At 36.7% G+C, this 13,920-nt stretch overlaps 1 protein-coding gene across 1 annotated transcript in view; it reads right to left on the bottom strand.

The window, feature by feature from the left end:
- NBAS (NBAS subunit of NRZ tethering complex) overlaps nucleotides 1-13,920 on the bottom strand; it is a 183,678-nt gene that overhangs the window by 167,183 nt on the left and 2,575 nt on the right. Inside the window, exons 2-9 of the mRNA XM_055713511.1 lie at nucleotides 11,052-11,106; nucleotides 10,437-10,473; nucleotides 8,636-8,713; nucleotides 7,567-7,614; nucleotides 6,383-6,426; nucleotides 5,906-6,039; nucleotides 5,008-5,141; nucleotides 4,792-4,890 (exon numbers count right to left, since the gene is read on the bottom strand). Coding sequence (XP_055569486.1) covers nucleotides 4,792-4,890; nucleotides 5,008-5,141; nucleotides 5,906-6,039; nucleotides 6,383-6,426; nucleotides 7,567-7,614; nucleotides 8,636-8,713; nucleotides 10,437-10,473; nucleotides 11,052-11,106 — 629 coding nt within the window. The remainder of the gene's footprint in view (nucleotides 1-4,791; nucleotides 4,891-5,007; nucleotides 5,142-5,905; nucleotides 6,040-6,382; nucleotides 6,427-7,566; nucleotides 7,615-8,635; nucleotides 8,714-10,436; nucleotides 10,474-11,051; nucleotides 11,107-13,920) is intronic.

Genomic DNA, 13,920 nt, shown 5'->3' on the forward strand with positions numbered 1-13,920 from the left:
GAGCGCACAGTCCAATATCATGAAAACATATCTTAAAACATGGGAAGATATTGGCAAGATCTATGCATAATGATCTGTGTGACACTAAGTGATCAATGTCCTAACTTTTTTTTAGCATAGAAAATGAGTTTGATGTGTCTCTTTTGCAGGCTTTCTTGGGGAAAGCTTTAAAAAAAAAATAAAAACCAAAAATCAGTAAACAAGAACTGCATGAATTTGCCACAACACAGCTGGCACAATCCTTTGGAATATTAATTTCTCTATAGTCCTGTCCATCCATAGGCACATGAATTCTCCCATAAGCTTCAACTTCCATTGAAATTTTTAATTCACTGGCATGTTGCAACAGCAGCAGTGACAAACTCAATTACAATTGACCGAACTGTGCCAGGGGTGACTGTGAGACAAATAGTAGCACAAAGACAAAGAGAAGAACTGTCAATAATAGTGACAGCAAGAGCTCCAAAACTGCCTAAACTAGCTCTCAAAAACTCCATCAAGATAAATCTTTTCAAAGAAATTTCAGAAAAATTGTCACATGCAGTGCAATGTATTTATAATTCAGAAATATTTTTTAGGATAAATGAAACCCAATGACAGCTGGAATGAAGATGTCATATCAGTTTAGATACGCACAAAACACACAACCTCAAGACAAAAAGCCTTCTCTCAGGACTGCAGAGAAATTCATCAGGGCAGCACGTACTTAAAAATTTAAAAAGCTTTTCAGAGAGCAAAATACAACAGCAGGGACAGAAACTATTAAGATGAATAACAACACTGACATCAAAAGAAAATGAAAGGTACTCCTGAGAGCCTCAGCAAAGATCTGGCCTTGTTTACCAATTATTTTTTCAGGACTAGACAGGAGATGACTCCAAAATAACAAGGTGACAGGTAGACTGGAAACAGCAACAGGAGAGGGGTTTATTTTCCCCCATTTACTTTTTTTTTTTTTTTAAGTTAGTCTCAGTCTGAAGAAACAGATACCATGCCAACAACTTTTTTATTTTGTCTCAGTAATTTAAAAAACTACTTTTCCTGGCCAAATACTTGGGTTCTTAAATCCCATTGTATCAGCTGTAGTTTTATGCCACTCCAGATAGGTCACAAAGCCACTTTAATATATGACACTTAATAGTAACTCTGTAAATAAAACTTTCCTTTCTATCATGCTGCTATGGAAATCAAGGTCAACGCAACATCCTTTAGTACTTAAAGTGTTAAAAACCCAAATAATATTTATTCTTGCATGTATTCTCTACACATGCCACAGCTAGCAAGCAGCAGTTTGTGCAGCAATTTCTGGGCTCCATTTCTAGATCTGCTTAGTCTTCTACATACTCCTGGAATCATCACAGGACTCCTGGGAAGCCTTTGAGGAACTTCACAACGCCTGCCATTGCCAGGAAGAGCTACCTAACAAGCTCTAGGTTTTAACAAGGTCTGCCAACTGTTTCTGATCAAAGGGTGCTTTGAGCTTTTGTTCCAGCTGACTCCTGATCAGTAAGGGTTAGGAACCCTTTCAACAAGTCCTAGAAAAAGACTTATGTAAGTGCCAGACCTAGAGCACAGCCAAGTATTTTGTGCAGCGATTTGCAGAAAATCATGGCTAGAAACTCTGAACATGTTCTCTGCAATTGTGGTGAAGCACCGCCAGGCTCAGTCCCAGCACCCAACTGGAGCAGCTACCCCCACACATCAGACCATCCTCCTAGGAGAGGATACAGATGTGCAAGTGCTTGGACTGCAGGTATATGGCTGCAAGCAACCTGTTCTAGTGGTCCCTGCTATGAAGGGGAATGGATTAGATTATCTCCATAAGTTCTTCAGTCTCATAAAAATGGCTGCCCTTGCAATACCTCAAGTGTACTTCATTTCAAAGGTTGTAAGTTGAGCTGAAAATAGCTAGTATAATTAATGCTGGCCTCAATAACAGCAAGTTCAATGGAGACACCCAAGAAAAACTTGAGACTTCTACACATTTCTTCATTCATCAGCTTTGTTACAACAAGCAAATTCCAACTGATTCTAAAACCTTTTATCTCCTATAGTCATCACAAATTTCAGGCTCTAGTAACAAACATTTTTTGTAACAATGGCAGATAACCCTGAAGTAAGACATTCAGCTCCAGATTAAGATACTCAAAATAAGCTGGTGTTGAACCTTCTGTTAGTGCCTACAAAGAGCTCACAGAGGCAGACAAAATTTTAAGTTTTGTTAACTACAGTGCACCATAAATTCCATCATCCAGATTAGATGAAAACACCAACATTAATTTAGGCATCTAAATTAAGGTATATAACACTTTTCAAGAGCAGTGAAACTCATTATTAGACTTTTTCCCAACGCTATTGTTTCAAGTTTTCCTACAGACTCTGATACATGCCCTACTGACATATTCTCTTTGCAATTATCATACATCTAGTTGACAAAATTAAGCATATTAAGTTCTTTAGTGCTATTTTATTGCACTGTAATAGGTAACGAGCAAATATATGGCAATATAGAGAGCAGTAAGTCAAGGCTCACAGTGGAGATAGACCAGTATAACTTCACGATTTGAAACTAAATGAAATGCAAGACAATGTAAGTTCACCTTTGTCACTTTGTGCTAAGTGATCAAAGTTCAAATTACTGAAAGTGAAAACTTGGAAGAGTTCATATGTATTTACAATTTCCTTGAATATACAATATAAGGAAACTGCCTCCCTTCAACTCCTGGGATTTTGCTGGATAATGACAATTTCAGCAAAAGACTCTGCTCATGAATTTAGAGTTCTTTACTGTCAGATAGAAGTCCTCTACCACAGAGTAAGTTCAAAACAGAATAAACCTGCCTACATGAAGGGCAAAACATCAGTTCTTTCTACTTTCCATCCACTTGTACATTCTTTCAAGTACCAATTTTTCAACTTTACTAAGCTGCACTAAAGTGGCTGCACTTAGGAGGAGATACTACAATCACAGGGGACTCTACCCAACTTTCTGTTTTCATGGAATGCATCATGGTATTTCCTGGTAAAAACAAGTAATTCCTGAATGTGTATGCGACACATCATGCAAACTTACTATTTCAGCAGCAGATATAATCACGTTTTCATGTAAGGAAAGGGCATTTCTGTCCCTAACAAATATGGAATATAGAAAACAACAACAACACCACGCCAACCATAAGCTTCCATAAAAATATAACTTTAATTACTAACATTCTGAATAAGCTATTCTAAGCACAAAGCCAGCATTTTCTCCTGCTTTTACTTCACACTAATATCAAGTTCTAAAAACATTAACCTAATATCTTTTAAGAGTAGTAGGAAAACCAAAGCTATTACTTCTCTTGGAGGTGAGAGGAAATCAGGAAAACAAGAAACTTTTTCCTCTTTCCTCTCTCCTCTTTTAAAACTCTAAGGCAAGAAGCATACACAAAGCAATATCCATATTATCTGGCTGACAACTACAGCAGCTGATTTTCTGTATATTTTCTTGTTAAACTCTTATAATGGATGAACCTATTAACAGTTCTGACATCATTTACTCAGAAATGCACCAAAAATGAAAGGCAAGCCCATCCATCTATTATAATTGTCAGAATAATTATTTGACCATACTTTGAATATTAATCGATATTCTTTGCAACACTCACTGTTAAAATCAATCTACTTCCTAATATTACAAGCAGAAAAGATAACTTTGGAAACAAGTCTCAAGAACCATTAACCCTGGTCTGCTCAAATAAAAGGATGAGTAGGTTCTGTTGTCTGGTCAGATAGCACTACCAAAGCTCCATAACCCACACCTATTACCTCAAAACTCTATATTTTGTATACTGAATATTAATTATGTGGAATTAAGAGATATGAACTAGGTAGAAAGAAAAAAAACCACTCAAAATTAATCTCTCAAAGTAACAAGCTAGAAGAACACTGCTTCTCACGAATTATTTTTTTTCTAAGATAAACAGGACAGCTCACTTAGCATTGAAGAATGAGATAAAGTTTTTAAACAGCGATTTTTTTCTGGTATTCTATAGCCAAGCCTAATTTCTGTTTAAAACAATGAAGTGATACAACATAGTGCACGACTAGTTCAGTTCTATAAGATCTAATAGAAGACATATCTAGAAGGAAGTTTAGTCCCTACAACTGAAGAGAAGTAGAAAAATAATTTGCCGAGTTTATCTTGCAATAGAACAAGTAGATATTAAAAAGGCAGGCACATATTTAACATAATTGGCCAACCAGAACCTATTCCACCTACATCTGGTTCAAGAGCAGGCAGTCAACTAGTCCACCTTTCAAGTATGTTATCTGTACCCAATACATTACTAATAGAAAAAAAAAAATGCATCACAAGACAACTCCAAATACCAAATCCTGGCAGTTCCAGCCAGAACACTAGGGAAAATGGGCTGCCCAACAAATCCAGCAGTCAAATCCAGACAGGGAAAAAAAACCCAACCAACCTATACACCAGCCTTTACCCCCCATCAAATTCAAAACCATCTTCTGAAGCTACTCCTGACATCCTAAAAAATGCTGCTTATGCAAGGTACTTGAACAGAAAAGGACATTACTAATGCAATAATGAAAATCAAGTTGAGTGAGATCACCAACCAGGGCTTCCTCCATAGGTAAGATACATGACTTGTTATTACTAATTCACTAAATACCAATTGTAAAATAGATTATTTTTTTCTCTCCCTCCTTATCCAACACACTTCAATATTTATTTTGCCACTTCTGTTCATCATTTCCATTTTGTTGGCAGGTAGCGAACAGAACACTTACCTGTGACCAGGATGATAAATGACAGCAGTTATTCCATGGGCATAATGGCTGCTAAAGCTGAAACTATGACTTTCTTGAAAGCCTTGATTTGTTCCAACACTAAGTATGGGAAGAAAAATAACATACTATTTCAGATTTATTTTCTTTATAATGTGTGGAAAGAATTTCTTTGAAATTCACTGTGCCTCCTCAAAGGAAGTCAAAATGCATGCTTACCTTACAAGGTAACTTCTCAGTTCTCCACGATAATTAACAACAAGCAGTTCAGCTGACCATTGGGCACTTGCTTTATATTCTAGAAAAATCAGTCCAGCAATGGCATAACTCAAATCTCCTGGAAAACTTGCTGTCTTTACCCAAAAATGCAGAGACACATTGAGAGAGAAAGGGATTTAGGGAAAAAGAAAAAAAAATATTAAATGCCAAAAGAACTAGGAATTTATTGTATAAAAACATATTAAAAAATAAAATTTCAGTTTGTATTACTAACAAAATACACTTCCTTTTACCTTCAATTTAAATAAATATTATTATTATAAAGTCTGCAAAGACAATATATTAAGGAAATACACTTGAGCTACCTTCCCAAATTAATTACAAATTAATACAATCTTTGAATATGCAAAATAAAATATATTATGTGGAACAAGCCAATAGCAACTAACTATTCTCATACCAAGAAAACAAAATCCTCATATTGCTCCATCAGCAATATTTCTTGACATATAAGTGACTCTGCATATAAACTGCAGATTTGTAATAGTACTACAAATTTTAATGATATATGCACACATGGTAATTAGGTCATTCTATACTTCCACAATCTGATGTACCTGCAGATCTGCCACAATTCTAACAAAAAGAAAGATGAAGATTCTGCCTAGATACAACAGCGCAAAGAATACACTTTGTGAGTGCTACAAGACTTCAGTTTAACTATAATATAGCCATCATATGATAAACACTTCACTGTAGTACATTTGTGCAAGGTACTCATACTGTAAGCCTTTGTACCAAAATAAGCCATGATTAAAAAAGGCTTAAGAGTGGAAACTACCCTTTATCCTTACAAAAAGTTCTGCTACATTCATATTTAATATAAGAGAGCACCTACCGGTGAAATGACCAAAAGCTCGCTACCCATTAGGTCAAACACTCTCACTGTTCCAGTGCTTTCAGCATAAGCAAGCAACGTACAATCATGACTCCATGCCACCCTCCTCCACTGAGGGTTAGGATCCTTTGGCACTATGAAAAAGGAAGAAAGTTATTAAAAAGCTGAATATAAATATAGTCCTTTAAACAGAACAAAGTCAACTGCATCAAAAAATGCAGGGCGCTTACCATCATTACAAGCTTATTTCAGAGAAGAAAAAAGAAAAACCCCACACCACCGCCAACACCTGCTGCATCTCCCAAACCCATTAATTTTAACTACCATTTCATTTCAGATTCAGCTTTTATATGTTAATCATTATGAGAAGAAGAGGGGGAGGGAGGGTAATGGAGCTAGTCACAAAGCAAAATCAAGAGATTCTTGCCAGTGCTTTTAAGAAGTTACAACATTTTCTTTAACGTAAACCAACACCACCTTGACATTTTCCAACTATGGATCCAAAGTCATCTTTTGCAGACCTGCAGAAAAAGACTCCGATGGATTTAAATAAGAAAAAATAAAACCACTATTCAATATTCCAGAATAAACAGAACACTATAAAAATACTCCAAGTGCAAAATTCAAAGGCCTGCATGCATTTAAGTACTTGTTCAAAGAGGCACAGTAGCCTTCACCCTTAGGCAGCTGCAGTAAATAACAATAGCATTTTAGAAAACATCCTCCCAACACATAAATAGTAATATCCTTCATTTAGTAGTAATGCTGTTCAAAATAGGACAGCAGCATTTCAGAACTTCAGTATGTAACTTCAGAAAAAAAAAACTAGTCTGTATTCTCTATGCTACAATTTTAGAAACAATGCAAGAATATACTTAATACACTTGAAACACAAGATTTATTTTACAGTCTATAAGCTGACATTTATGGTGTTCACACCACTTCTGATTGAACAATTTTCATACACTTGCTTCTTTTACATATAAATAGAAGGTCTGACCTTCTAGCAAATGGATTTTTGTGAAACAAGTAAACACACTCAATCAAGATCCATTCTACAGCTAAATGTGTTCTTGAGTGGGCAAAGGAGAGCTTGTTGTTAGAGAGCAGAAGAAAAAGGGAAAGCATCAGCCTTTACAGCAATCCACATAACTTGTAAAATAAGGTGAAGTATTATACATGCCAGCTTCTCTACAGAGAAGCAGAATACTAGCTCCTTGCCCCATTTATTAGGAGATAATTTCTAGGGGGAACAGAAAAGCAAAGGTTAGAACGACCATGATTTGGGGTTAGTTGACTTGGGGTTAGTATTTTGAAGCATCTTCATTAATTTTGCAAAAAGAGATACACAGGTAGACGTTTATATAAAGCTATGTAACATTTATAATTAGGGGGGGGGGGGGGGGGGGTTGAGAGAGGTTTTGTTGTGGTGGTTTTTTTAAATAGAAAACAGCCAAGGACTAAGAAGAAACAGAAGGTTTCTGCTTTCTAAGTGATAATATGTTTTATGATTATTCCATAGACTACGTTCACAATATATAGCATTAAAAAAAAAACCACACACCAGGAAAATCTTTTAAAGTATGATTAGTACATGAATAGAAACAGTGTCTTAGAACTCCACAACTGTAGTCATGAAGTTGTAGGTAATACTAAGTTACCTGATTTCTACACATTGGTCTTGAACAACTGCCAACAATTTACCATTGCTGAAAGAGAAAAACACAGGTGTGAAAGTTCATTTGAAGTCCAGTCCAGTCCTTACAAAATGTGCATCAGAGCTCTTTTTAACCTTTCTGTAAGGTTAGATATAAAAAAAAAAAAAAATCAGCACTATAATAAGGTTCCTCTCATATCACCGAAATGTATCTGCCACTCTTTTTTAGTGGCACTAAGAAAACAGAAAAAATGTCTAAAAGCTTGCCACAGGGAGTTTCAGAATCAGATGTTGCTTATGGATAATTTTATAACAGAAATATTTAAACCTATGTATTGCGTTTTCTGGAATAAACAACTACCACACTTCAGTAAGTTACATTGCCTCCTTAGGAGCAGACCTCCAGTCTTTGTACCTGACATGCCACATTGCAACTGGCATGCTGTGCATCAAAAGAGCTCATCACTCCCCTCAAAGAATCACCATCTCAACAGCACAGAGCTCTTGCTGAACCAATGATCATATTCAGTAATAATATATAATAAACTAAAACATGTCTTCATGTCATTTAACTATTTTTCTGTATATATTTATGCTTATTTTTAAAAGCCAGTGATCTCACTGATGCTGATCAAGTTACTGCAGAACAGCTGGTTCTAGCCTTGGAACTCACTTCTCTATACATAAAATAGCAGGTAAGTCTTGAGGGCAATTTAAGATAAACAATTTATATTATGTATCCTGCTGATTTAGAGGTCTTAAACTGATCACTTGAGTTTGTCAACTACTGCACTGCAAGCCACTTTGGCTCAGAAGTTAGAGGGACATTCAGACCTGAGTGAGAGATGCATTAAATGAAGGAAAGCAGCATGGAAGTCCCCACAGAGCAGACTGACTTTTCTTTCCCAAGGCTACCTGTGAAAGCCTCCAGTATTTCTCCTGACCAAAAAGAATAACACTATCTTAGCACAGTATTAACTCAGCATTGCTACCAATGGGGATGGTGGGGGGAGGAGAGGAAACATTAATGTCTTCACTCCTGCCAAAAATGAAAAAGCATGTAGGCTGGTTACCTTGCAAGTACTAGGTGCCAGTTGATCTGCTTATTAACTAGACGAACCAGTCCAGTGGGCAGAGAAAACTTTGCAGGGCTGAAATAACAAAAACATTAGACTAAATCAGAACATACCCCTAACAAAAGCAGTACCTGAGATACACATGCCAGATGACTTAGCTTTAAGGCAACCATCAATCACCTGGAAGGTTTTAGTAACTGATCATGAATCAACACTGCACCCTACCAACGAAAAAGGCTAACAACACTCTTGTTTATATTAACAGTACAAAGGCAGATATTAAGGGAATTGACTATTTACTCACCACACTATACTCTGGTCAGCAGCCAGCTGTGTGTGTATGTGTCCATTACAAGAAGAACACCAATAAACTGGAGGGCCAACAACATGCTCAGGGGGACCCGAGCACTCTCCCTACAAGGATATACTGAGGGAATTGTACTTGTTTACAATGGCGAAGAGAAAGCTTCGGGGGACTAAACAGCAGCTCTCTGATATCTAGGAGGTTATCATGAAGATGGAAGCCACTGAAGTGTGTGATGGGAGCACAAGAAGCCGTGATTAACCCTCTGGTGGGCTTAGCAGTGTTAGATCAATGGTTGAACTTGATGATCTTAGAGGTCCTTTCCAACCTAAATAATTCTATGACCCTAAAACAGAGGATGTTCCAAGCTGACATAAGGAAGAGAATTCTTCACCATGAAGACTAGCCAGGCACTGCAACAGGCTGCAGAGAGAGTCTTTGGGATCTCTGTCCTCTAAGGTTTTCAAGACCTAGCTGGGCAGAGCCCTAAGAAACCTAGTCTGAATTCAATGTTCTCCCTGCTTTTAGCAGGACTTTAAACTAGAGGCCTCCTGAGCTCCCTCACAACACTTTTATTAAATACATTAAAATAGCAAATAGAATAAATCTTAAAAGTTAAAAATCAGACTTTAAATATGACTACTGGGGGGAGGGGGGGGTGGGAAGAAAAATAAGTTAATTCTTTCTGCAACTGAATCCTTACAGCTAGGTTGGTATGATGTTATACAGCCCATAAACACCCCACCCCATCCCCAAGAAAAAAGGAGAGGGAGGAGGCACAAAATAAAGTATGACACCAACAACATAGAAAACAGCACTGTCTGTTGAAATCAAGTATAGTACTGCTTCACAAGGATCACATTAAGTGTCCCTTTCCCTATATATCCCAAAGCCAACAGAATACCCCTAGAAAGGGAGAACTGGTATCTTCAAACCTGCCAAGTGTACCAACAGAGTAGTATAACCATAGAGCTGAAAATTCTCCAGGAGCACCGTATTTACCCCAATATGTTTGAGACCATTTAAGTGCCTTTTGAATCAGAAGTTAAATTTATAAATGGCATGAGTGTTGCTCAACTAGTTATCCAGCTTTTTGTATGACAGTTGACATTGTCGTGGGGAAAAAAAAAAAATATCTGAATTATTACTCAAAGGAAGCAAATTCTGCCATGCCATCATACCTATCACTGAGGCCTAAGGAGGAAAAAAAGAGAAAAAAAACCAAACTAGCTTCACTTGCAATATGTCACCTGGGAGTGGGAAGGCCAAATACATGTTTTGAGAAAGATGCTGTTCCAACTGCAAGTTTACTTAGGCTTCTGATAAAAGTAAAAAGCCAACTTAAACTTATGAAAAGAGAATATTCTAAGCATTGCTTGGACAATACTCTAAACAAGTGTTCAAGTTTACTGTATTTAAAATAACTTTTCATCAAATCAAAAAGCTATAAAAATATTACCAAATAAAAAGATTCAGCACTATTTTCAAACCTACCTGTACCAGACATACCGAAGCAGAAACAATGCAGGACCTACAATGGAAATAAGGCAAAAATTTCATTTCTAGCAGTTTTACAACACTTTCCAGTTCACTGTACACAGAATCTCAGAAATCTCACAAAAGAAAAAGGTATTAACAGAAAAACCCTCTATCTTTGACCAATGAATTCTTACATTAGAGTAAATATAAATGGCAGATTAAAAGAATATTGCTACACTTTTCTCTTAGAATTTCCAGAAATTCCTACTGTGTGAAAATGCAATTCAGTTACTGCATAAACCAAGTGTTGAATATAATCTGAATTTAAAGCTTCCTTAACAAATAGCCCAATGCAAGAGCTGGTAGAGAAAAAAAGCTCGACATTTTGCAAAAAACAACACAGCTTCTAAACTTCTTAGATGTAAGGTTTAGAAGTTTTTCCCAAGCTAACAGAGACAAGAAAGCTCACCAAAGTAACAGTATCAATAATCAGAAAACGTCTTCCTGAAAGCACACCCTGCACTCTATTTCCATTACACCAGCCACCCTAAAGTACAGAAATTGTAAATTTTGCAAGCAATCCACACACCATTCTTACCAGTCACAAACATAAGAACAAGTCATATTTACCTGTAATTGCTCTACTGATGATAAATGATGCACCATGTTTTCTGTTGCCTCTTGGCTGCAATTACAACAATAATGGTCAAACACTATGTTACACATTTTAACTTAAATACAACATTCCTACGCATATTCACTGACTAAATTTAAAGTTGTTTGCTAGCCTGCAAGTTCCTTACGTATTTTCTATTACTCACAACTTCATATAGTGAGTAATTTAACTGCATAAGAAGCTAGAACACGCTATAGAACCAGATCTTTTAAGTGCCAAAATGCAATAAACCAAACATACTACATACTGTCTATTGATTCAGCTTTGCCTTGACCTTTGGGAAGTACCAATAGATAATGATTTCTGATGATGTTCTCCTGTGAGGTATTATAAAATCATTCTTTCCATGCCAAACAAATACCAGATTGATCTGTAATGTCCAGAAGTCAAAGCAATTGGTGTTCAATGTATTACACTAATATGTAACTGCTAAGCTACATAATAAAGACTGTCCATTAAAGTTTCAGAAATATTAAGAAAAGCAAAGAACTTCTGAAGAAAAATTCATTTTATGTCAATCTGTACTAGGTAACACAGCCACTCAAATCAGCACCTCTGCTCTGTATCATCTCACATAGCCCTTCCAGCACTCCTGCTTACTTAAGACAGAGGTGAACAACTACACTCTATATAAATGAAAGCACTCTCCAACAACAGAAAAAAAGAAATAGAAAACATAGCATGTATATTCTTACCTATATGAAAGGGCAAAATTATTTGCCAATAAAAAAAGTAAGAAAAAGGGATTAAACTGAGAAGACAATAAAGATGAGCAGTAAGGAAGGCATCACACACAAATCTTCAAAATAAGCAGTCATGCTTATACTTTTCTAGTGAAAATATTAGAGCACCATAAACTGAGCATTAGAGTACATAATGAATGAATTTCCTCCTCCCTTCAGTATAGAATACATACAGCAGATCATTACTTGTTAACTGAAATATTCAGACCTCTGAATCCAATTTATAGAACAGCAACATTCCAGAGTATGTCTATATTAAAAAAAAAAAAAAATGTGGACTCCTTGTTTTGGCTGGAACAGAATTAATTTTCTTCTTAGTAGCTGGTACAGTGCTGTGTTTTGGATTTAGTCTGAGAATAGTGTTGACAGCAATAACAAAAACACCCATGTGTTAAGCAGTACTTACTCTCAGTCAAGGACTTTTCAGTTTCCCATGTGCTGCCAGTGAGCAGGCAAACAAGAAGCCAAGAGGCAGCAGGGCCAGAACAGCTGACCCAAACTAGCCAAAGGGATATTCCATACCGTAGAACATTATGCTCAGTATATAAACTGAGGGGAGTTGGCCGGGAGCTGCCAGTCACTGCTCAGGGACTGGCTGGGCATTGGTCAGTGAGTGGTGAGCAGTTGTGTTGTGCATCTCTTTTTCTTCTGGGTTTTGTTGCTCTCTCTCCCTCTCCTCTTCATTACAATTATTATTGCTATTGTTGCTATTATTATTATTTCAATTAATAAACTGTTCTTATCTCAACCCACACTTTTTACCTTTTTCTGATCCTCCTCCCTATCCCGGAGGGGGAAGGGGAGAGTGAACAAGCAGCCATCTGATACTTAGTTGCCAGCTAGGGTTAAACCACAACAGCTCCCAAATTTAAGTTACTGAAGTAAAGATTAGAAGTTCTATATGCAAAGTTTGCAGTACAGAAACAGCCTTTCAAGTAATCAGGCTGTCATCTCAGAACATGTAAGAAGCCAACACAGCTGTACTAATAGGTAGTGTTCCAATTCAGGTTGATCAACCAGGCAATAACCAGGCATTACAGCAAAATAAGTGAGAGTATAAATTATTTCTTACAGCTATCATAATACCCCAGGGAAAGCTGCAGTTTCTTAGGGAGGTTAACAGCAGAGCCTCTTAATCCAAAACCTTTAACAAAAGTTCTCAGCAAAAATATTTCCAAAAATGACTTATACCTACTTAATTTTTTTTTTTTAAGTATTGTTAGGGTCCACCCCTGAGCCTAAACTACAGGCTCCTATTCTACAAGTTAAACCCTTCACAAAGCTGATTTACTATTACACTCTGAAGACCTGAATTTTATTTTTCATCATTTATTCCTAGCACCTCAGCAACAGCAGTAGCTACTAGATCTGCTGTATTTCTTTTTTAATTCATTCCCATTAGGGAAAACAACTTCAAAGTCTCCTTCACTAGAGCATACCAGTAATAAAACCTAACTAACTTCCTCACTGACAAGACACCCACTTAGTTTTGTATTTTGTTGCACACACAGCAAGGTTATAGGGGGCAGGGGGTGTTGCGGAAATCTCAGAATATGAGATGGCAATGAAAAATGCTCACAGAGTCAAGTGATACATTTGATACATTTCAGAAGACAGACAGTACTTGTCTACTGGAGAAAAGTTCAGCCTGCCTGTATTTCCACAAATGATTCCTTAAGTCCTCCCCTGCAACCACTGCCTCGTTCACTATTTTCATTGATCAACTACTGTCTTGATTCCTTTTATTCTCATTATATGTTTCAGGGTTCCCAAACAGTACATTAGATACAATCACATCACTACGTTGAACACAGACTGCTTGATTTCCACACCACTCTTGTCTGGCCTTGTTAGTTCCTTGCATGTGTCCTTTACAAATAACTGTTATTTCCACCCACCCCACCACCTAAAAAAAACCCAAAAAACAAAAAACAACACCCAATCAAACAAACAAAACCCATAAAACCTTATTGGGAAATACAATACAGGTGAATACGAATACTAACAAGAACTAAAAGTAAAGCTAATTTAGGGTTCCAACTTAAGAAATCCATGCCAATTTTATCAGTGTCTTGAATTT

This window comes from Falco cherrug, chromosome 6, assembly GCF_023634085.1.
Source record: "Falco cherrug isolate bFalChe1 chromosome 6, bFalChe1.pri, whole genome shotgun sequence".
Lineage (NCBI taxonomy): Eukaryota > Metazoa > Chordata > Aves > Falconiformes > Falconidae > Falco > Falco cherrug.